A 23,679-nucleotide genomic window follows, 5' to 3' on the forward strand; every position below is an offset into this window, starting at 1 on the left:
ACACACACACACACACACACACACACACACACACACACACACACACACACACACACACACACACACACACACACACACACACACACACACACACACACACACACACACACACACACACACACACACACACACACACACACACACACACACACACACCACACTGCAGTACTGTCGAAACTAATCAGCATTTTCTGTCCCCAGAGTGTTTCACTGTCCTGCAGAGGACTGTTTAAAAGAACACCCTGCAACAGGATTAGAACCAATTCGGTGCAGTTCAACATGTGAACATGAACAACGTTCTAGAACCAGAGAACCAAAATTAAACAACGCACATGAAAACAAGCAAGATATAGGAATTATACACTAGTGAAAAGAATATTGAATATTGAAAAAATACGTTTTTATCAGCTTGAATCTAGACTAGATCTTACCCCAAAAATGCGATTGGTACAAAAAGCTTGGTTTAGGTCCGGTAAAATATGACACTGTGATTGTTACAGACAGAAACATGTTTCAGGTTAGGTAAAATAGACATAGAATATACCTTACCTGGGCGGCTACGTGGCGTAGTGGGCAAGGCGCTCGCCACGAATGACGGAGACGCTGGGCTTGCCTGTTCGAGCCCAGCGCTCCACATTGCTTTCAGTTTAGCTGGTCGTTCATACTAATACACATTGGCCGTATTAGGGGGTGGGAAACTGATGGGTGGGGATCGGGCATTGTGGACAGCGACTCCTACAGGTCGGTTGGTGCGCCTGCGCAGTCGAATCAGGAAGTGTCGGGGGCAGCGTGAGCCTCCCACGCGTTACTCCTCGCCACTGAGAGATCGAGCTGCGCAGGTGAAAAGATGCGACTGCTGTTACCTCAAGTACCGGAGGGGACCTGTGCTATGTATGACTTAGTCCACATTGCAGCCGGCTTGTGGGAGGCAAGAAACAGCGTTCGTGACAGGGGAGGGTTGAATTGGATGATACGAAATTGGGATGGGAGAAAATATGGAAAAATGGGAGAAAAAGTGGATACAAAAAAAGAATATACCTTACCTTAGCCAGAAGGTACTCCAAAAAGAATAATTCCAATGATCCCATCGGCAATCGCGATTACTCGTTTATATGTAATTATATATACACAATGTAATTACTTGTGTATACGGGAAACTATAGGTTTTGAGGCGAGCAGATCTCCTAGCGATTGCTCTGCAAGAGCTCCTCCCCCTCAGAGCGAGTCAGAACAGAAAGGGATCAGGACAGACACTGTCTGAACTAGACTATCAGAGTTCAAAAGGTAGGCGATACTGCCACCTAGTGAGATTCGATTGTCATTGCAATTCCAACGTAGGCAGATGAGCCAGGGCTCCGGCAGGAATAAACTAAACGTTTTCCAAAAGTAAATAGTATTTAATAAACCAAACGGGAATGAAACCCACAAAGACACAAACAGGGATAACCTGAACAAACAGGGATATACAGTAAGACAAACAAACACTAAGCAAAGGGGTAAACACTAAACTAACACAAGTAACATAGAGTGTCACAATACACAAGCCAACAAGCCAAAAGGTTGTGCACTCTGGGAACCACCCAGCAATAATATACAATACAATAAGTCCACACAAGTAGTGGCAATAAGGCCAACACAATATCAACCCACTTAACAGTGGAAATGGCAAAAGGCCATGCATGTGTGTCGTTTCCCAGGTTTTATCCACCCACCCCTTGAGGCGTGATTGCCCTCAGCTGCCACATCCTCGGGCAATCAGCACTCTCGTCTAGAGGGAGGGGCGGGCGGCACCTGGGAAGGGGGGGAAACAAAAAGGGGGATTATTATTAAACACAAACACTATAACACTTACCTATACTAACCTGATGTTCACATGGTGTTACAAATACAATAATAAGTATAATGACCAACCCACCTACGTCACAACAGGGGATAATAGTATTGAGGATGACACCACCATGGCTTCCAGTCAGCTTAATGCAACTTCAGCAGTCTTATCTCTATGGTATAATAAAATGGTACTTATATAAGTATATATATATAGTACTTTATTGGAACTGAAAGTTGTAGTTGATCTGGTGTGAGACAGGAAGCCAGTGGAGGTCTTTTAGGACTGGGGTGATGTGGTGTGAGTTAGAAGTGGGGCAGATGCGTTCTAGACCAGCTGAGTCTATTGATGGAGCTAGCACTGATACTGTGTAGAAGATGCGGTGTCTAAATACCATACTTCTGATATAAAGAAACTATACAGCAATAGTATGCTGTGTAATATATTTTACTGGGTGAGGCAAAGATACACAGAGCACTCACACTTGCAACTAATTTACCTGATCTGCTTTTATTTTTCAAAGGAAATAAATCTATAAAGCCACAGATTCAAATGGAAAAACAAACATGTACTTTTGACTCCGTATTTGTCTGTTTTATTGAAATCTACAGAGCAGTAGTTTGTTTATACTTCAGAAGTACAATATTTAGACTAGGTCCTCAAAATGTATGGAAGTAAATGAGGAGCCTGACGCCTGGGCTGAATTGACAGCAACAACAGTGGTCATTAGCTTACTTGTAGTGTAAGACTGCTGGATTTTGACGAGTTCTACTGAAGTGAAAATGATCTCTTTAAGTTCGTAATGAGAATGGATAAGCTGATGCTTGTATTCACTTTCCGAGAATATTCCCGGTTTCGGATCAGGCTTCTGACTGACAGTGACGCGGGGCTTAAGTCACAATGTTATCAGTATCACGGCGTGACGTCTTGTCAGGACAGATCACATCACATGGCGGGGAGCTGTCATAACCCCGGGGCACGTCGGTGGAAGTCACTTATCAAGGCTGACAAGTCTGAGGGGCCGGGCCGGGCTCACCGGCCTGGCTGTCTGGTGTGACGCCTGGGGGCGACAAGGGCACCGAGGTGTGAAACAAGGTGGATCACTGTGGGGACATCTGTGATAACGGTCTGACAGCTCGCACTGACTATTTCAATGTGTATGTTATAGCAGGAGCTTGTTGCATGCTGCTGGGTTGGTAAAGTGGTGTCAGGGATGCATCTGTCAGTCAAAACCCCTCGGGCGGGCGGCTGGGTAGCGCTAGAGATGTTCCGATACCATTTTTTCCTTCCCGATCCGATTCCGATACCTAAGCTTTGGGTATCGGCCGATACCGATACTGATCCGATACCAGTGCATACATAAAAAAAATATATTGTTATATTATATAAATTATAATTTTTTATTTAAATTTTTTGTTACAGATACTGTTTTATATACACTGTTTTTAAGTAATAACTAGAAAGTAATGGTATTTATTCAACAACAGATAATTGTATAGATTAGTATTAGTATCATTAATTGACAACTATGCTCAATGAGTTCACCCACGGAATGGTTGTTGGTACATTGGTTCGGCACGGACGTTATTCGTTGTTGCACTTCCTATCCAGGCTTCTCCGTTTTCAGTTAGCTACTAGCCAGAGCCAGTAATGTGTATGTTGTGATTTTTAATGAACAATAAATATTCAACATTATCTTTTGAGACTCCGCCTCAGACTCTTATCCTTTGGCACTAAACGCTAAACATTGTCACCGGTATGGCTGTCCGCATTATGTCATTAATTGTCGATCAGTGACGACACAGGTTAGCCAGTTAGCGTGAGCTACCGGTAACTGTTAGATGGAAAGAATTAACGTTACTGGTGAAAAAGTGATTTACCTTGGAATACTCCTTTGCCAACTTGCTGTACTTTGCTTGCCGGTCTGCAGCCATTATTGCTGGATTATGAATAGTCCCAACTTTAGCCAAGGTAACGTTAAGCTAAAACTAGCTCTTCAGCTAATGCTAAATAACACCAGCAAGCTCCCCATCACACTGCTCTGTCGGGACGATGGCATTTAAGAAAGTATCTGCTGTTAAAATGACAAACAGCATTGACACTTTAATTCACGGTCGATTAAAAACACGCTTGTTTTATAATGCTGACTCTCAGCAGGAGGACGTGTTGTTGATAAATTACGTCATATGGTATCGGAGCGCAGAATTAGAGGGTACTCGCCGATACCGATACCAGCATTTTAGGCAGTATCGGAGGCATTTCCGATACTGGTATCGGTATCGGAACAACTAGCGCAGTGGAGAATGCACTCGCCTACCACCGCAGAGACTCTGGGATTGAATCCAGCTGTCAGCGGTACTGTACCTCCGGCTTGGTCAGTCGCCCCGACTAACACAATTGGCAGTGTGTGTGTGTGTGTGTGTGTGTGTGTGTGTGTGTGTGTGTGTGTGTGTGTGTGTGCGCGTGCGCGTGTGCGTGCACGTGCGTGTGCACACGTGCTGAGCTGAAACTACAAGGGAAGCTTGCCTGTCTCCCTGCTGCTGATCACTACGCCTCACATGCAGTGTTTAAGAGTGTAACTCTCGATGAGAGTATTATCATCTTCACTCTAAAAGCTAGACTGCAGGTTTTACCAACTAAGCTGAATCTTTCCATCTGGCTTCCTCACAGTCATAGCTCTCACTGTATACACCATGGCCATGTGCAGATCACTGAAATCATGTTGTACATCCTAAATGGTTGCCATGCCTACAAAGGGCAGTACAATTGTGGACTTGATATCGAAAGATATCGGATCTACCTTTGGGTCCTCTGTACAAGCACTGTACTGTTAAGCCCAGCATGTTTGGCCTGTGTGATAATGATTCAGAGGTGTTCTGTAACATCTCAACCAACACCCCTGACATTGTGGTGGTTAATGAGAGTAGTAGAGAGGTTTATTTAGAGGTTTATTCTAGAGGTTGGCTGTACCTTCGATTACAGCCTGGAGGAAGCCTTTTTAACCAAGTTGCTGAAATATCAGCAGCTCATCTCACAACTAGGCTACAAGTGTCAACTTTTAGTTTTCATTGTTGGCAGCCTGGGTCATGTTCACAAGCTGGTGGTTAGGGGTCTTCAGATGGCCCACATCGGCAAGAGAAAGGCTTTAACAGTTAGCAAGGTATTGCTCTATATCTGCTATTATTGGTAGCCGCTCTATTTGGAGACGGTGTTGCTTTTTGTACCCATAGAGTAGATATAGTTTTACAGAAATGCTATTGTATCTGTTTTTTAAACATCATCTGTGTCAATATTGTATGTGTACGATGAATGCTGCACAGTCACAAACGTAATTGAATGACTCCCAATGAGCTAATTGCACTGTAGTGTTTATGTCCTTAATGTACTTTGTATTTATGTGGACATAAATAAAGCATCTAATATGTGTGTGTGTGTGTGTGTGTGTGTGTGTGTGTGTGTGTGTGTGTGTGTGTGTGTGTGTGTGTGTGTGTGTGTGTGTGTGTGTGTGTGTGTGTGTGTGTGTGTGTGTGTGTGTGTGTGTGTGTGTGTGTGTGTGTGTGTGTGTGTGTGTGTGTGTGTGTGTGTGTGTGTGTGTGTGTGTGTGTGTGTGTGTACACATGCATACATACATCCATGGCCGCCTGACCAGGATGTCCACTACCAGAATAAATTAGGAGGCCATTTTTAGACTGTCCACCCGCGGTCTCCATAATAACTAAAGAACACCAGAGACTGGCTAATGATTTGGAGAGTGAGGGAGAGAGGGAGAGAGAGAGAGAGAGAGAGAGAGAGAGAGAGAGATAGTGTGTGTGTGTGTGTGTGTGTGTGTGTGTGTGTGTGTGTGTGTGTGTGTGTGTGTGTGTGTGTGTGTGTGTGTGTGTGTGTGTGTGTGTGTGTGTGTGTGTGTGTGTGTGTGTGTGTGTGTGTGTGTGTGTGTGTGTGTGTGTGTGTGAGTGAGAAATAGATAAAAAGAACGTGTGTGTGAGAGTGTACTGTATGTGAAAGAGAGAGAGAGAAAGAGAGGAAAGAAGGGGAGTGAAAAGTAGAGAGGTGTGAAGCTATATGTGGCTCTTGGGTAGTTTCATTTCAGCATCCAGGTGGATGATGGTGTGCTATTTCTATCTCAGTCTCTCTCTCTCTCTCTCTCTCTCTCTCTCTCTCTCTCTCTCTCTCTCTCTCTCTCTCTCTCTCTCTCTCTCTCTCTCTCTCTCTCTCTCTCTCTCTCTCTCGTCTCTTAATTAAATCAGCTGACACCCCCGGCGTCCTGACACTGTGGATGTGACTAATTCTCATGACAGTGCCGCTGGAATGTAATTGGATCTGTGGCTCCAGCTATGTGTTGCCGCTCCAGATATGACCCTATGTTACAGTACAGTAAGCGTGTTACATGCAGGTAGAGTAGCAACTGTCATGTGAAGGTGAAATCAATGCCTTTTAGTGAGATGATGGAATTCAATTTTCAGATTGATTTAAAAATCGTTTATATAACCATGGTGTACAAACTTGATGCAGGTAGGCCCTGATCACATAATAAAAAAGAAAAATCAGAAGTACTTTTTGAGAGAAATAATAAAGATGTCTATAGAGTTAATGTACGACAGAATGTATATCACATGACCATAAACCAAGAACATCACACAATTCATTACAATTACTGTACCACAATATAGGTGTCATGGCTGTGACGTCCAGCTCCAGTTCTAACCCTGTTCCCCCTCTCCCTCAGATCACATCAGATTCCTGTATTGTTGCATCTCATTATACAATTACAACAGAGTAACTTTGCAGCAGCAAAAATAATTATAGGAATCCCAGTGAAACTCCTCGGAGGAGGCATGTGGTAGTCTACAGTACACCCTCCCCAGGCCGACAGTTGGACAATGCGTGCAATGACCAGGAAGGGAATTGGCATAACGACTAAATTGGGATAAATCTTTTTTTTAAAAGCACCCCCCAAAAAAAAGTACAGTAAAAAAAAAAAAAATTATAAAGTGCTGTTATAGTGCATGTAGGTCCTGCTTTGATAGATGTGCATATGTGCATGTGGTTGTTTGCATGTTTGTGTGTGTTTGTGTATGCACAGCTACATGTGTGTACCACATGTGTATGTGCCTGGTTGATACAAAAAATAATTATACAAAAAAGCCTGGTTGCCTGGTGGAAAAAGCTGTCCTGGACAGCTGTTAACGAGGAGTCCAACAGGTAGAACTGGATGTTCTCGTGAGGATTACAAGAGACCCCGAGGTGAGGTGAGGTGAGGTGAGTGACAGAACCGATGACTCTTATGCCCAAAGTGTCAGGCTGGTTCAGGCAGTAGCTGAAACAGTCAACAGTTGGGGTACGGCTGGGGTCCTGCAGACCTTACTGACACACTGTCCGTTGCATTATATCCTGATGTTCTGTGTTGTCTGCACAACCGTCTGTAGCGCTTTGCAGTTGAGGGCAGTGCAATTCCCATACCAGGCAGTGATTTCTATAGGATCTATATAGCGCCTTTCAAGAAACCCAAGGACACTTTACAAGGCAACAAAAAAAGACACATGAGGAATACAAATAATAATAATAACAATAAATGAAAGGCCATAGGCCTTTGTGAACAGGTGGGTTTTCAGGGATGTCTTGAAGGAGTGTTTGTTCTGGTTTTTCATGTCATCTGCCTCCTGTGTCTCCTGTCTGCAATTGGGTCCACATCTCCACAGTCCAGCCTGGTCATTGCAGTATGTGCGAGCCATGGCAGACCCAGTGGATATGGCCCAGCCGCCTCGCAGTCTGCTCACCTCCATGTTGTTCCAGGTAGCTGTTGAATCTTTCTCCCTCACTGCTCCCTGGTGTTCCCAACAGCTCCCACATCGCACGACCTAATCACTCTGGTATCCGTCACTAGCCTGGGCTATGGCAGGGTGGGAGCAACACTCTGCCGTCTGTTCCAGTTTCCCATTCTCGGTGAAATTGGGTCAACGGCAGTGTGGCGGACTATTCCATTGAGTTCCGTACTCTGGTGGCTGCCGTCGAGAGTGGCTGACTTCAAGTGTTCCTGTTCGGTGTTTTCCAGCATGGTCTGTCGGAGGTCATTAAAGATGAACTGGTCTCCAGTTCTGCCGGGCCATTTCATTTCCACCTGCCCGCTAACTAGAGTAGGCTCACTAGTATAAGAGGAAATACTGGTGAGCCGATCCAAAGCCTTCTGCCCCTGCCCTCATTCCTACTTCTCTGCTACTCTCCTCTGGAAAGCCTGTACTCATCCTCTCCAAGTCTCTGTGGACTCCGGTATCGGCGAGTCTTTCATTTATTCTACCCTGGTGAGTCGGTTTGGCATTACCACCGTGCTCGTGGAGTTCCCGCTTGAAGTCAACACTTTGGGCATAAGAGTCATCGGCTCTGTCACTCACCTCACTGATGTGTTAAACCTCATGGTCTGGTGGTAATCCTCACGAGAACATCCAGTTCTACCTGTTGGACTCCTCGTTAACTGCTGTCGTCCTGGGTCGACCCTGGTTGGAGAAACACAACCCTCATATTAACTGGACCACCAGCACTGTTATGGAGTTCATTGTACCATGTGTGTGTGTGTGTGTGTGTGTGTGTGTGTGTGTGTGTGTGTGTGTGTGTGTGTGTGTGTGTGTGTGTGTGTGTGTGTGTGTGTGTGTGTGTGTGTGTGTGTGTGTGTGTGTGTGTGTGTGTGTGTGTGTGTGTGTGTGTGTGTGTGTGTGTGTGTGTGTGCGCTCATCTTTGTGTGCGTATGCCTGCGTGCTTGGGCACACTTGTGTGTGTCATCAAACCTTTATTTAACCAGAAATAAAAACCCATTTTTCAAGGGTGATCTGGCCAAGAAGGCAAGCATGAATTATGCCATACATATACATAACAAAGCACAATACACATACAGTACAACCACATTTCTTTATGAAAAATACAATTCAGTATTCAGAACCCCCTTTTCTAAAGTAATTGGATCAGAGACAGAGTCACCAAGCTTAACACACTGTATACGATCAAGGAGATAGCTCCTGAACCAAGCAACCACATTTTGACTGAAATAATATGTGATGATCTACAGTATAGAAAGCCTTAGTCAGATCAATAAACAAGGCAACACAAAAATAGTTATTATGAGTAGCAACCCTGATGCTATCTTATCTAGGACTTCTAAGTATGCAGTCACAGTACTATGCTTGGTTCTAAAACCAGACTGCATGGTATTTAAGATGAAAAAGTGTGTGTGTGTGTGTGTGTGTGTGTGTGTGTGTGTGTGTGTGTGTGTGTGTGTGTGTGTGTGTGTGTGTGTGTGTGTGTGTGTGTGTGTGTGTGTGTGTGTGTGTTGTCTATATGGAATCAGGGGTAGATATTGTTTCAACAAATAGGTAAGAATTCATGTCTGAATAACAGTCTTGTGTGTGTGTGTGTGTGTGCATACGTGTGTGTTCCTGTGTGTGTGTGTGTGTGTGTGTGTGTGTGTGTGTGTGTGTGTGTGTGTGTGTGTGTGTGTGTGTGTGTGTGTATGTGTGTGTGTGTGTGTGTGTGTGTGTGTGTGTGTGTGTGTGTGTGTGTGTGTGTGTGTGTGTGTGTGTGTGTGTGTGTGTGTGTGTGTGTGTGTGTGTGTGTGTGTGTGTGTGTGTGTGTGTGTGTAGGATCCTGGCCACAGCAGGTGCACATATGAACATCCCTGTGGACCTGAGGACTCTGAGGGCTGTGCGAGTACTGAGACCCCTCAAACTGGTGTCTGGCATCCCCAGTGAGTACAACACACAACCAGCTTGTCACATTTTAGAGGAATTGTGGGCAGCAGCAGCACCTTCTGCTGTATGACAGTGTAATGAGGCACAGGAGAGAGGGTGTTCTAGATGTTCTGACCTAAGCCAGTGCAGCTATCATTTATGCTTGTAGGAATAACAAGTTGCAGGACGTTTAAGGCTTTCGCAGTATTTCACTGCTGATTATACAGTTGTTTAATGTATACACTAAACAGCAATCCTTTACAGTGCTGTGTAACATGTTCCCAGTATTTTACAGTTCATTACAATAACTGTGTCTATAAAATAAGAACAATCCTTTACAGTGCTGTGTAACACGTTCCTGGTATTTTACAGTTCATTACAATAACTGTGTGTACTATATTGTATATTGTTTACACTGCCTTTGTATTGTATTTTTATTTTTACTTCTCCACTGTACTATAATTCTGTGACTTGTATGTATTCTACTACCTGTACCCCCCCCCCCCCTATGCTGCTATGATGCCTGAATTTCCCCAAGGGGATCAATAAAGGAATATCTTATCTTATCTTATAAAATAAGAACAATCCTTTACAGTGCTGTGTAACATGTTCCCGGTATTTTACAGTTCATTACAATAACTGTGTGTATAAAATAACAACAATACTTTACAGTGCTGTGTAACATGTTCCCGGTATTTTACAGTTCATTACAATAACTGTGTGTATAAAATAACAACAATACTTTACAGTGTTGTGTAACATGTTCCCGGTATTTTACAGTTCATTACAATAACTGTGTGTATAAAATAACAACAATCCTTTACAGTGTTGTGTAACATGTTCCTGGTATTTTACAGTGTATTACATTACTTACAACAGCAATCCTCCATTCTCTTTGGGTTGATATACCGTAGATACAGTCTACTGGAGGTGGGACACCTCAAACCAACCATACAAGCAACATCTGATTAGATTAGAGGAGTGTTTTGAGCCTCTTCCTCTGCGATGTCTCCCCAGGTCTACAGATAGTGCTGAAGTCCATCATGAAGGCCATGGTTCCTCTGCTGCAGATCGGCCTGCTGCTCTTCTTCGCCATCCTCATGTTCGCCATCATCGGCCTGGAGTTCTACAGCGGCAAGCTGCACGATACTTGCGAACCCATGCATGGAATACTGGGTACAAGCAACGTTATTACAGTTTTAGACGTTACAGTAGACATTACAGATGTAAGAAAACATACGCACATAAACAAAAACAAAACAAAACCAAAAAAACAGTTCACAGAGCACTTCATATTACAAAATCATTACTATACAGTGTCATTATTTCAGGAGGTGAGAGACATAGTCAACCGTTCCACATAAGAAATAAAGGGCTGCCACACCACATCAAACTTTCCACTTGATCCCCGCAATGTGTATTTTATCCTTTCCACTTTTAAACAATACATAACATCACAAATCCACCTGCCAAATGAGGGAGGGCGATAGTTTTTCCAGTTCAGAAGAATGAAGACGCCTTGCAGGGAGGAGTAAGTTCAATACAGTTCAACTGTGCTTTTGGTACAGTAGATACGAATCCCCAGAGAGAACACCAAAAAGTCTCAGGAAATGACATGGTTCAAGTACCCGACCTGCAAGCTCTGAGTAGAGCTCAAATATGGAGGACCAGAAAGCTGCTAGGCTAGGACATGACCAAAATGTGTGATACATAATAATAATAATAATAATAATGATGACTTGGATTTATATAGCGCTCTTCATGAGACCCAGAGCGCTTCACAGAGTCCATTATTCGTTCATACACAGTCATACCGGTGGTGGTAAGCTACAATTGCAGCCAGAGCTGCCCTGAGGCAGACTCACGGAAGCGTGGCGAATAATCATCGCCTACGGCCCCTCCGACCACCACCAACATTCATTCACATGCATACACATTCATACGAGGCAAGTAGGTTAAGTGTCTTGCCCAAGGACACAACGGCAGTGGGATGGACATGGGCTTGAGCGGGATTCGAACCACCAACCCTTCGATCATTGGACAACCCGCTCTACCCCTGAGCCACGCCGCCCATAAGACCGGCCGGGGCTTGTTTGCATCTGTTACAAGTAGGACTAACCTCAGGGGAAATTCTTGACAGCTTGAGTTTGGACATACAGTATGTAGCCGATGTACTGTACAATCTTGAATTGAATAAGCCCGTGTCTCGCACAGATAGATGAAGAGTGAAAATGTTTAAGTATTCTTGACCACACATCTTCTCATACAGTATGTCTGTTTCAAAGTCCTTTTCCCAGTGCCCCTTTATTATTGAGAGTGACGAGTACCACCAGTGTTTTTTCCCCCACTGAGTTTGAATGGGCTTTTACGAGTGTATAATAGTCATTTCCGTTTAGCATACTGAGGCGTAGTCTACACGTACACATAATGCTTTTTCTACACGGTTTGGCCTTTCATACACATACAAACTGCTTTTTAGGTCATTGACACCAGACTTTTTTGAAAACTCCTGCCAGGGTGAAGATTTTCAGATACTTTTGAAAACACACAGTGTATTCTTGTAGACGGGTGAAACTGGAGCTGATGGAAAACGTTGACATCATGACTAATGGCCCTGTCCACACTTACATGGATTTGTAGTATTCTCTCTGCAATCAGGACCATGGAGAGCTCCCTGTAGCCTCCCATCCACATGAAAACAGCGGGAAAATACCAGGACTAGGCCTGATTCACCACATCACACACACACACACACACACACACACACACACACACACACACACACACACACACACACACACACACACACACACACACACACACACACACACACACACACACACACACACACACACACACACACACACACACACACACACACACACACACACACACACACACACACACACACACACACACACACACATACCTTACGGCATGTCTGGCTGCACCTGGAGACTTCATCAAAAGCAACACAGCAGCGTTGTCTTGTGTAATTAAAAGCCAACAATACAGCACGCTACAGTGGCTCATTATGTAGCCATGGCTGTAATTAACCTCCGAGCTGCTCAGAACATTCTCCAGTTAAATAAGCAGGTAGAGGACTGAGGACTTGATCGGGGCTGGATTCAAGTGACTGTTTTCTCTCTCCTTGACAACATGCAGGGTCAACATTCAGACTGACTGTACTCTCCATTGTTTTCAGAAAGGTTTCTTCAGTATTACTTTATTTCTTTTATCAAATTCTCTTTTTCAAATTCTTTTTTTTATATATAACAACAAACACCACATTGACATCCACAATAATAATAATAATAATAATAATAATAATAATGACAAGACAATAAAAATTATAAATACAGACTTAATTCTTTTATTCTTTTATTTGCTTTTAAAGCCCTTCATGACCTTGCTCCACCCTACCTCTCTGAGCTGTTGCAGGTCTATACACCTTCTCGCTCTCTCAGGTCAGCTGACCAGCTGCTCCTAGTAGTGCCTACAACTAGGCGTAAGCTCAGGGGGGATCGTGCTTTCTCCGTTGCCGCCCCCAAAATGTGGAATGAGCTGCCACTGCAGATTAGGCAGGCCTCATCACTGCCCCGTTTTAAAGGCCTCCTTAAGACCCACCTCTTCTCTCTGGCTTTCGACACCATGTAGCTTGTTGATTTTATGATCTTATTGTCTTACTGTGTTGTTGTTGTATCGTTTTTGTTACTGTTTCCCTTGCTTTTAAATATTTTTTTTTAAGTACTCTGATCTATTTAAACTTGTATTGCTGCCTATATTTACCTAATGTTTTTTATCTCTGTTTTGGTACTCTTGTTTTTTTTTAATCTATTTTTAGTGCTGCTAATAGTTTTTAATATGCTCCCCCTGTACAGCACTTTGTGCCCCTGTGGCTGTTAAAGCGCTTTATAAATAAAGTTGGATTGGATTGGATTGGACTTAAAACTTGAGTACGAAATACAAAGAACCAAATACAAAATATAAAATATAGAATATAGGGCGGCTGGGTGGCGCAGCGGACATTGCGCTCATCACCAACGCAAGAGACACCGGGTTCGAATCCGGCTGTCGGCGTTGCCTCCGGCTTGGGCCGGCCGTCATACTAACTCAATTGGCAGAATTAGCGGGTGGAAGTCGATGGGTGGTAATCTGGACGTTGTGCACAGCGACTCCTACAGGTCGGTTGGGGGACGCCTGCACAGCAGAGACAGGAAATGGCGGGGGTAGTGTGAGCCTCCTACACGTTACTCCTCGCCAATGAGAGTCCGCGCTGGTAGGTGAAAAGACGTGAGAGGCTGCCTCCGCGTGTATCGGAGGGGACACGTGATGCAAGGCTTCTATCCTCCCTACAACCGGCCAGTGGGGGGCATATGCGAGCAACGTTCAAGACAGGGGAGGGGAGAATTGGCACAGCGAAATTGGGATGGGAGAAACATTTTAAAAGAGGAGAAAAAGTGGATAAAAAAAAATAATATAGAATATAGAGGGCGGCTGGGTGGCGCAGCGGACTAAGCGCTCGTCACCAACGCGAGAGACACTGGTATCGAATCCGGCTGTCAGCGTTGCCTCCGGCTTGGCCGGCCGTCATACTGGCTCAATTGGCAGAGTCAGCGGGAGGGAAGCTGGTGGGGTGGTATTCTGGTCGTTGTAAACAGCGACTCCTACAGGTCGGTCAGGGCGCCTGCACAGCGAGGGAGGGAGATGGTGAGGGTAGTGTGACCTCCCACACGTTACACCTCACCAATGAGAGTCCGCGCTGGCAGGTGAAAAGATGCTGCTGGCTGTCTCCTATGTCTCGGAGGAAGCATCTGATAGACTTCAGGGCTCCCTAGACGACCAGTGGGGGGCACATGCGAGCAACGACCAGGAAGGGGAGGGGTGAATTGGCATAACGACTAAATTGGGATGGGAGGAAAAACACAGAAAAACAGGAGGAGAAAAAGTGACAACAAAAAATTATATATATAGAATATAGAGTAAAAAATTTAAAAAACACTATAACCAACACAAAAGACATAAATTAGACTTCAGTATTACTTCTTGTTCTCTTTTTTCTCTCACTTATATTTTATTACATTTAAATGTTCTTGCCAATAGAACAGGTAAGAACTTGTTGTCAGACATCTCTGTGTATACAATACAAACGTTTAATGTTTAATTCCAATATTCAGGGGAAGAAAATAATCCAATATTCTTTTTAATAAATAAATAACTCAAATCTTGTGACGTTTCTTTTCTCCCTTCTACATAAAAGTTTGCAAATCATGTGTACAATAATATGTCGTACCGGGTTCAATACATTTTTTAAAGATATAGCCTGGTTTTGCTCACATTTAGCCAAAAAACATTCTTTGAAATTAGAGGGGAGATTCCAAGGTTTCAGAAGATGTCTAATATGCCGTGCTAGCTAAAAGATGTTGATCATATTCATAGGGCAGGTACCCCAGTTGAATAGGGGAAAAGTATTCCTTTCATCTTAACTGAATGGAACTTTACACAATGCATTTAGATACAAAAGAAACAATATTTTGTATTATGATGACCTTTATTTAATTTTGTATTCAAATGAGCTCATATTTCATAAAGAATAATGCACACATCATTTACATGTTAGTTATTATAACAATTTTCCTCTCAGTGGATTAAGTCAGAGTTAATTTTTCTGTTTCAATGTGATGAATAACAAAATAATTGGTAATTTTCTCAAGGGTTTAAACAAAATTATATTGTGAGTTATTAACACTTTGAGAGCCAGCCGTGTTTTCCTTTTTACCCCCTTGAATGCCCAAATCCACTCCAATGTTAACGTTAATATCGCCTAATCTATGTTTTAAATTATGGCTATGTGTCTAATCTGCCCGTCGCTTATCAAAGACTCATTTTCCAGTCAACATTGTCAAAGCAGATTGTTTTTTTATCGCTTCATTTCAGTTTGATAGCATTTTGAAAATTACTCGTTTTTGCTGAAAAAACAACACATTCTATGATAATTGTCTTTTACTGGAATATTCTAGAACGTTGTCATTTGTCGGCCTATTTATGAATCGTTTTCAAATAAACGCTAGATAATCGATAGTATATGTGTGCGCACGCACGCTCGTGCCGCGCGCTGATAATCGCTGCTCTTATTTCCTGATGGCTTTTACAGTCAAAACAGCCATATCACATATAGGGGAAACGCTTATATATCCGTGAAAACGAGTCTGATTATCCTAAGACTGATAACATAGATTCCTTACCTGAGATCAGATGGTATCCAAATGGTTTATTCCAATTTCCGATCGCCATTCGAAAAAATCGCTCATTTGATTGATCCATCGTGTATACAGTAAAACACATATTCGCCGCGGCACCAAGGCTCCAGAATGAACTCTGGTAGACCCCGGTTACATCAGTGAGAAGTAAAATGTGGAGTCAGAAATCCTTTCTCCCATTCACTTTCATTGAGTCCAATCCAAAAGGGTGATTTACCATCTGGGAGACGATAGGGGGCGCTTTTTTCACATCTGAGCGCCTGGGGTGACTGGATCTCCAACGGTAGGCTCGCTTGATGCAATATGATTTCAGATCGCTAATAATAATAAAAAAAAAAAAAAAAACTGAGTATTCTCGTGATGGGCATTCAACCCGCGGGGGGTAAACCCGAGAAATCTCGGGCGTGGCATCCAAAGTGTTAAAAAAGAATTATAGAAGTAGTTTTTAACATTGAATACCCAACTAAATGGAAATTACAAAAGACATCAAAAGATCTTATGTAACTTAGCAGTTATCTTTGTTAATACACACCATGTTAAATAAATAAATAATTGAATTTCTTGATTCACTTATAACAATAAATATTATTTCTCAAGTTTATTGATCTATTCATCCATATGTCTGCTCAGAGAACGAGACGGTGGACTCGTCCGAGTCCCAGTTCCCGTGCGGCGAGAGGAAGTGTCCGACCAAGTACCGCTGCTCTAACAACACCTGGATCGGCCCTAACGATGGCATCACACAGTTTGACAACATCCTGTTCGCCTTGCTCACAGTCTTCCAGTGCATCACCATGGAAGGATGGACCACTGTACTCTATAATGTGAGACACCTGACACATACACTCACACACACACGCACGCACGTACGCACGCACACACACACACACACACGCACGCATGCGCACGCACGCACACACACACACACACATACACACACACACACACAAACAACATTTATTTAAAAGGGGAACTACACCCAATTCATATGTGATTCCTATAGTTTAAAACAGTCCAAAAACATTAGTGTAAAACAAACAACTCTCTCCCTAATAAAAAATAAACTAGAGTGGTAAATATTAAACTTGTGATAAGTATAAAGTCTGAAGCTGCTCCACAGACTAGCCCCTTTCGTGACTGTGATGCACGCCAACAAGGTTTGGCCAGTGAATCCACAGTCACTTAGTTGCTCCTCAATAGGAAACCAAGCTAAGTTGACCATGAAGGACTGGTTCTGGCCGAACCGTTCATTATACAAGTATCACAGAGAAATTTCAAAGGTACTCACAGTTGCACGAGGGTTTCGAACAAAAATACGGGATGGTTTGAAAGCTCTGCGTTGCTAATAAACATTTAAAAAAAATATATATAAACGTGTAAACATCACAGAGGCAGCGTTGCATTCTGGGCGCACAGAGTTCGCTTCTTCTCTTATTCTGCATTTGTGACATGCCTGGTGCGCCCAGAATGCAACGCTGCCGCTGTGATGTTTACACGTTTAAGTACCTTTGAAATTTCTCTGTGATACTTGTATAATGAACGGTTCGGCCAGAACCAGTCCTTCATGGTCAACTTAGCTTGGTTTCCTATTGAGGAGCAAGTGACTGTGTTTTCACGGCCAAACCTTGTTGGCGTGCATCACAGTCACGAAAGGGGCTTCTCCACAGACATGTTAAACTGTAGATGACCCTGAGAACAGCCAGTATATGGTTTTATGTTCTGTTTCATAACTGAGAAGTTTGTTGAGCTTATAGGACTAGATATTACAATCCCTTAGATAATCAGCACTTTTTTGAATGGGGTAGTGGTAAAAGCTTCACTGGGGTCTTCAGGTGGGCACCCTCCTTCATTGGTGTTTCGTTGACAGGCCCACGACACCTCCGAAGGGCTCAACGGCAACACCTGGCGTCCCAGGTGTGCCCCCCTCTGCTTTTACCCCTCGATGCTCTTCTTTCAGCTCCAAAGAAGGTTGCAAGTGACTTGGTTCCAAGTTCTCTGATGTGCTTGAATTACTTTCAGCCGGGGTACTGATGCTCGGTGGACTGTGGGTTAAATCCTGCCGCTGAGCTTCACTCGCCTGACCTGACCTTTCTCTCAGAAGATAATGGTCAATGCGAGATCCCGGCCTCACTTTCTTCAAGCACTTCATCCGGCCTTGATGTATTCGTAGGCCTCTGATGGATGTTACCTTGGACCAGCCACAGCTACATACTCTGTGCTCCTGTCCTTCAGTTGATGTGCCGATTATCTGGTTCGTCGTCGTTCCAGAGTCAGTTACCGGGTGGTCAGCCGATGAGTCATCTTCCGCCCCCGCTCTCGCAGACTCTAGGGGTGTTTTTCTCTTTAGACTTTTCGTAGCAATGAGGGGTGGCTTTTGTGCACTTAATTAAGCGACGGAGCCTGCCATCATGGATAGCTAGTCCATGACAGCCCCGTTGGGGTCTTTCCTTCCTGTCAGCTGTCTTTCCAAGCCGTCACATGGTCTTTCCCTTGTTGTCAGCTGCACTTTCACAGCAGTCACTGGATTTCTCCAGTTTATCAGTTGAGCTTATAGGACTAGATATTACAATCCCTTAGATAATCAGCACTTTTTTGAATGGGGTAGTGGTAAAAGCTTCACTGGGGTCTTCAGGTGGGCACCCTCCTTCATTGGTGTTTCGTTGACAGGCCCACGACACCTCCGAAGGGCTCAACGGCAACACCTGGCGTCCCAGGTGTGCCCCCCTCTGCTTTTACCCCTCGATGCTCTTCTTTCAGCTCCAAAGAAGGTTGCAAGTGACTTGGTTCCAAGTTCTCTGATGTGCTTGAATTACTTTCAGCCGGGGTACTGATGCTCGGTGGACTGTGGGTTAAATCCTGCCGCTGAGCTTCACTCGCCTGACTTGACCTTTCTCTCAGAAGATAATGGTCAATGCGAGATCCCGGCCTCACTTTCTTCAAGCACTTCATCCGGCCTTGATGTATTCGTAGGCCTCTGATGGATGTTACCTTGGACCAGCCACAGCTACATACTCTGTGCTCCTGTCCTTCAGTTGATGTGCCGATTATCTGGTTCGTCGTCGTTCCAGAGTCAGTTACCGGGTGGTCAGCCGATGAGTCATCTTCCGCCCCCGCTCTCGCAGACTCTAGGGGTGTTTTTCTCTTTAGACTTTTCGTAGCAATGAGGGGTGGCTTTTGTGCACTTAATTAAGCGACGGAGCCTGCCATCATGGATAGCTAGTCCATGACAGCCCCGTTGGGGTCTTTCCTTCCTGTCAGCTGTCTTTCCAAGCCGTCACATGGTCTTTCCCTTGTTGTCAGCTGCACTTTCACAGCAGTCACTGGATTTCTCCAGTTTATCAGTTGAGCTTATAGGACTAGATATTACAATCCCTTAGATAATCAGCACTTTTTTGAATGGGGTAGTGGTAAAAGCTTCACTGGGGTCTTCAGGTGGGCACCCTCCTTCATTGGTGTTTCGTTGACAGGCCCACGACACCTCCGAAGGGCTCAACGGCAACACCTGGCGTCCCAGGTGTGCCCCCCTCTGCTTTTACCCCTCGATGCTCTTCTTTCAGCTCCAAAGAAGGTTGCAAGTGACTTGGTTCCAAGTTCTCTGATGTGCTTGAATTACTTTCAGCCGGGGTACTGATGCTCGGTGGACTGTGGGTTAAATCCTGCCGCTGAGCTTCACTCGCCTGACTTGACCTTTCTCTCAGAAGATAATGGTCAATGCGAGATCCCGGCCTCACTTTCTTCAAGCACTTCATCCGGCCTTGATGTATTCGTAGGCCTCTGATGGATGTTACCTTGGACCAGCCACAGCTACATACTCTGTGCTCCTGTCCTTCAGTTGATGTGCCGATTATCTGGTTCGTCGTCGTTCCAGAGTCAGTTACCGGGTGGTCAGCCGATGAGTCATCTTCCGCCCCCGCTCTCGCAGACTCTAGGGGTGTTTTTCTCTTTAGACTTTTCGTAGCAATGAGGGGTGGCTTTTGTGCACTTAATTAAGCGACGGAGCCTGCCATCATGGATAGCTAGTCCATGACAGCCCCGTTGGGGTCTTTCCTTCCTGTCAGCTGTCTTTCCAAGCCGTCACATCGTCTTTCCCTTGTTGTCAGCTGCACTTTCACAGCAGTCACTGGATTTCTCCAGTTTATCAGTTGAGCTTATAGGACTAGATATTACAATCCCTTAGATAATCAGCACTTTTTTGAATGGGGTAGTGGTAAAAGCTTCACTGGGGTCTTCAGGTGGGCACCCTCCTTCATTGGTGTTTCGTTGACAGGCCCACGACACCTCCGAAGAATACTATAATAAAGATGTTAACATTCTGTGGGTCCACAAAAAATGTGTCAATGGAGCAGCTCCAGTTTGTGTACCTGAAGACGTCATCACATGTTTGAGTCTTACTTCTCTGGTTTCTGGCTTTTGGAGAGAGTAGCTTGTGTTCATGAATATTGATTGCATTTTTCTGGGCCACGGAAACAACATATTAGAATTTGTAATGGTTCCCCTTCAAGCACTTGTATGTATACTGAAAGAATAATTTCGGTTACTAAGCATGGCTAACTACGGAAGCCCTAAGAGGCCGTACATTCATACATTTTATTTACTCCGTTTTCCCATGATAACGAGTTAATTTAATTAGTTTTCTTGTGATAACGGGATCATTTTCTCGAGATCTCGAGAAAACTAAACGATAGTCTAGTTAGTATATATTAAATCACTGCAGGAAACATCATTCAGTGTCGCAATGTCTTCCGTGACTGTGATGCGGTGGCAGTGCATCACAGTACTGTATGTCATGTACCCCCCTGAGATAAATGTATCCGTTATCACGAGTAAACGGACTTCGTTATCTCGAGATAACGAGATAATAAGTCCATTTCCATCATAATGTTCTAAGCCCTTATACTGTACAGTCTAAATGTCCTATATTTTACACCTAACCAAAACACATTTACAAGTTTATTACAGATGTATGACTAGAAAATCGAATACAAATTGGCCTCTACTGTTGACCTGCTATATCCCCATAAAGACCCCCTCTCTCATCCTAAAAAGAACACAGATGGGTATATGGTGGGTCTCCAAGGGTTAAGCACTTACTAGGATGGTTAAAACACACATGCGCACGCGCGCACACACACACACACACACACACACACACACACACACACACACACACACACACACACACACACACACACACACACACACACACACACACACACACACACACACACACACACACACACACACACACACACACACACACACACACACACACACAAAGCTAGTGTCAGTCATAATCTCTTACTGGATCACTGTAAGTTGTGTTAAGGTGTAGCAGTGTTGTATTGCATTTTAGACCTCATTAACCTTAAGGAACAGGAGCAGCTGCCATGGCTCCATCCCTCTCCCTCAGGCTCCCTGTTTACAGAGGAAGAATTACATTTGGTTGAGCAATATGGGGGTGACTGGGTGCGAAGGCCCTGTTGACAATTCAATGTGTTGAGTGGATTCCTGTCCAGAATCTCCGCTTTCCTATCAGCGTCGCATCTCCATTGAAAGGCAATTTTGCAGATGTGTTGATTAAATAGACGGGGCGACAGTGGGTCGGGAGGTAGAGCAGTTGTCTGGTAATCCGAGGTTCCCAGTTCGATTCCCGCTCCTCCCGGGTAGCGTGTCGAAGTGTCCTTGAGCAAGACGCTTAACCCTATTGCTCCCGATGAGCAGGTTGGCACCTTGCATGGTTTACATTTACATTTACATTTAGTCATTTAGCTGACGCTTTTATCCAAAGCGACTTACAAGTTCTGTGCGACAAGACAGCAAGAAGGGTATAACTCTATCAGCTGAGTAACAATGTTCATCAAAGTGTTGCGTGTTACAGTGTAGGTTAGTTTATTAGGACAAGTGCATGACATTAAGGTTAGTCGGGGTTAGATTTTTTTTTTTTTTTTTTTTTTTTTTTTTATCATTTCAGATAATGGTTGAAGAAGTGAGTCTTTAGTCGACGGCGAAAGATTGGACGGGATTCGGCTGTCCTAACTGGGATGGGTAGTTCATTCCACCATTGTGGGGCAAGGACTGAGAATAGGCGGCTTCTCTTTGATGACCCTCCGGGAGCTTGGATAGGAGTAGATCTGAGGCGGCCAGAAGACGCAGAGCGTAGGGGTCTTGAGGGTGTGTAGTTAGAGACCATTGACCGGAGGTAGGCGGGAGCGGTTCCCTTTGCCGCACGGTATGCTAGGTCGAGGGCCTTGAAGCGGATACGTGCAGCAATGGGGAGCCAGTGCAGGTCCCTAAGAAGTGGGGTGACATGGGCTGACTTCGGTAGGTTTGAGATCAGGCGGGCCGCTGCGTTTGAATGCGTGAGACGTGAGTGAATGGGTAAAATGTGAGGAACAAATTGTAAAGCGCTTTGGATAAAAGCTGTTATATCAATGCAGCCATTTAGACTAATCCATTAGTCAACTAAATCCTTTTGACTGTTATTTGATCAAGCATTTCTTTAGTCAAGGACAGACTATTACATTGCCTCTCAGTAATTAATGGTTTATTTGTTTACACAAGATGTGTTACAATGTACATGTGGCAGCAATTAAGTTGAATTGAACTGTTGTGATTGAAGGATCAAGAAAAGAGGGCGGGTTAGGGATAGGTCAATTGTAAGAACACTTTACACCAGTAAAATCAGTGTCATATACAGCAAAATCATCCAAAAAGAATCTGGAACATACAATGGGCCGACAAATGCAGCAACAAGAAGACACAGCAAAGACTCTGGGAGTACAAGTTGAATGACGTCACTAACTACTTGTTTCCCCCCACTCAGGAACGTCAGCCGGGAGTGTGACGATGTTCTGGTGTTGTGTTCCTTGTGTAGCTTCAGTCTGGATGACAGCAGGCAGGCAGGCAGGCAGGCAGGCAGGCAGGCAGGCAGGCAGGCAGGCAGGCAGGCAGGCAGGCAGGCAGGCAGGCAGGCAGGCAGGCAGGCAGGCAGGCAGGCAGGCAGGCAGGCAGGCAGGCAGGCAGGCAGGCAGGCAGGCAGGCAGGCAGGCAGGCAGGCAGGCAGACAGGCAGGCAGACAGACAGACAGACAGACAGACAGACAGACAGACAGACAGACAGACAGACAGACAGACAGACAGACAGACAGACAGACAGACAGACAGACAGACAGACAGACAGACATGGTACAATTCCTTAATCTGATCTAGACCCTGCCTGAATGACTACCCAACAAATCAGCCCGATTCATGTCCACCTCCGGTTGTAACCACACAGAATAGATGGCTCAGGAAGCAGCACTGCAGAAAAGCTTTCTCCTGGGAAATCAATGGAATAGTATTTAAAAAAAAAAAAAAAAAAATATATATATATATATATATATATATATATATATATATATATATATATAACACAGTTGAATCAGTGTTTACGTACACAGTTGGGGAGAGGGATATTTAGGGTTTGAATACACAACAAATCTTTTCCCCAGGAGTGATTTTTTTTCAACGTTTATCACATAATTTCTCTTTATCTTTGTAGAGCCTTTTCTAAGCTCTCACTCACTCACACGTACACGCCTACACACACACACACACACACACACACACACACACACACACACACACACACACACACACACACACACACACACACACACTGTATTTTTGGTTGCCCTCTTTTACAGCTCTTTATCTAGATGGATGGAGGCAGATGATTTGCCACAGTGATTGTATTATACTGATTTAAATTATTCTGAATGGGCTTTATTGATGAAGAGGAAAGAGAGAGAATGTCATGATGCTCCCGTTGAGGAACTACAGACCTTGGATATACTCTAATAATATTTACGTAATCCATTCAGAAGACATCACACGAG

The 23,679-nt window shown here is 44.2% G+C and overlaps 1 protein-coding gene across 1 annotated transcript in view; it reads left to right on the forward strand.

Annotated features, from left to right (window-relative positions):
• The window catches only part of cacna1ea (calcium channel, voltage-dependent, R type, alpha 1E subunit a), a gene marked incomplete at both ends in the record, with an annotated part of 286,740 nt that overhangs the window by 210,516 nt on the left and 52,545 nt on the right, over positions 1 to 23,679 (forward strand). The window contains 3 exon segments of the mRNA XM_084308451.1: positions 9,457 to 9,560; positions 10,561 to 10,719; positions 16,434 to 16,627. Coding sequence (XP_084164577.1) covers positions 9,457 to 9,560; positions 10,561 to 10,719; positions 16,434 to 16,627 — 457 coding nt within the window.

Source organism: Notolepis coatsorum (assembly GCF_963971535.1).
Source record: "Notolepis coatsorum genome assembly, chromosome: 2".
NCBI lineage: Eukaryota > Metazoa > Chordata > Actinopteri > Aulopiformes > Paralepididae > Notolepis > Notolepis coatsorum.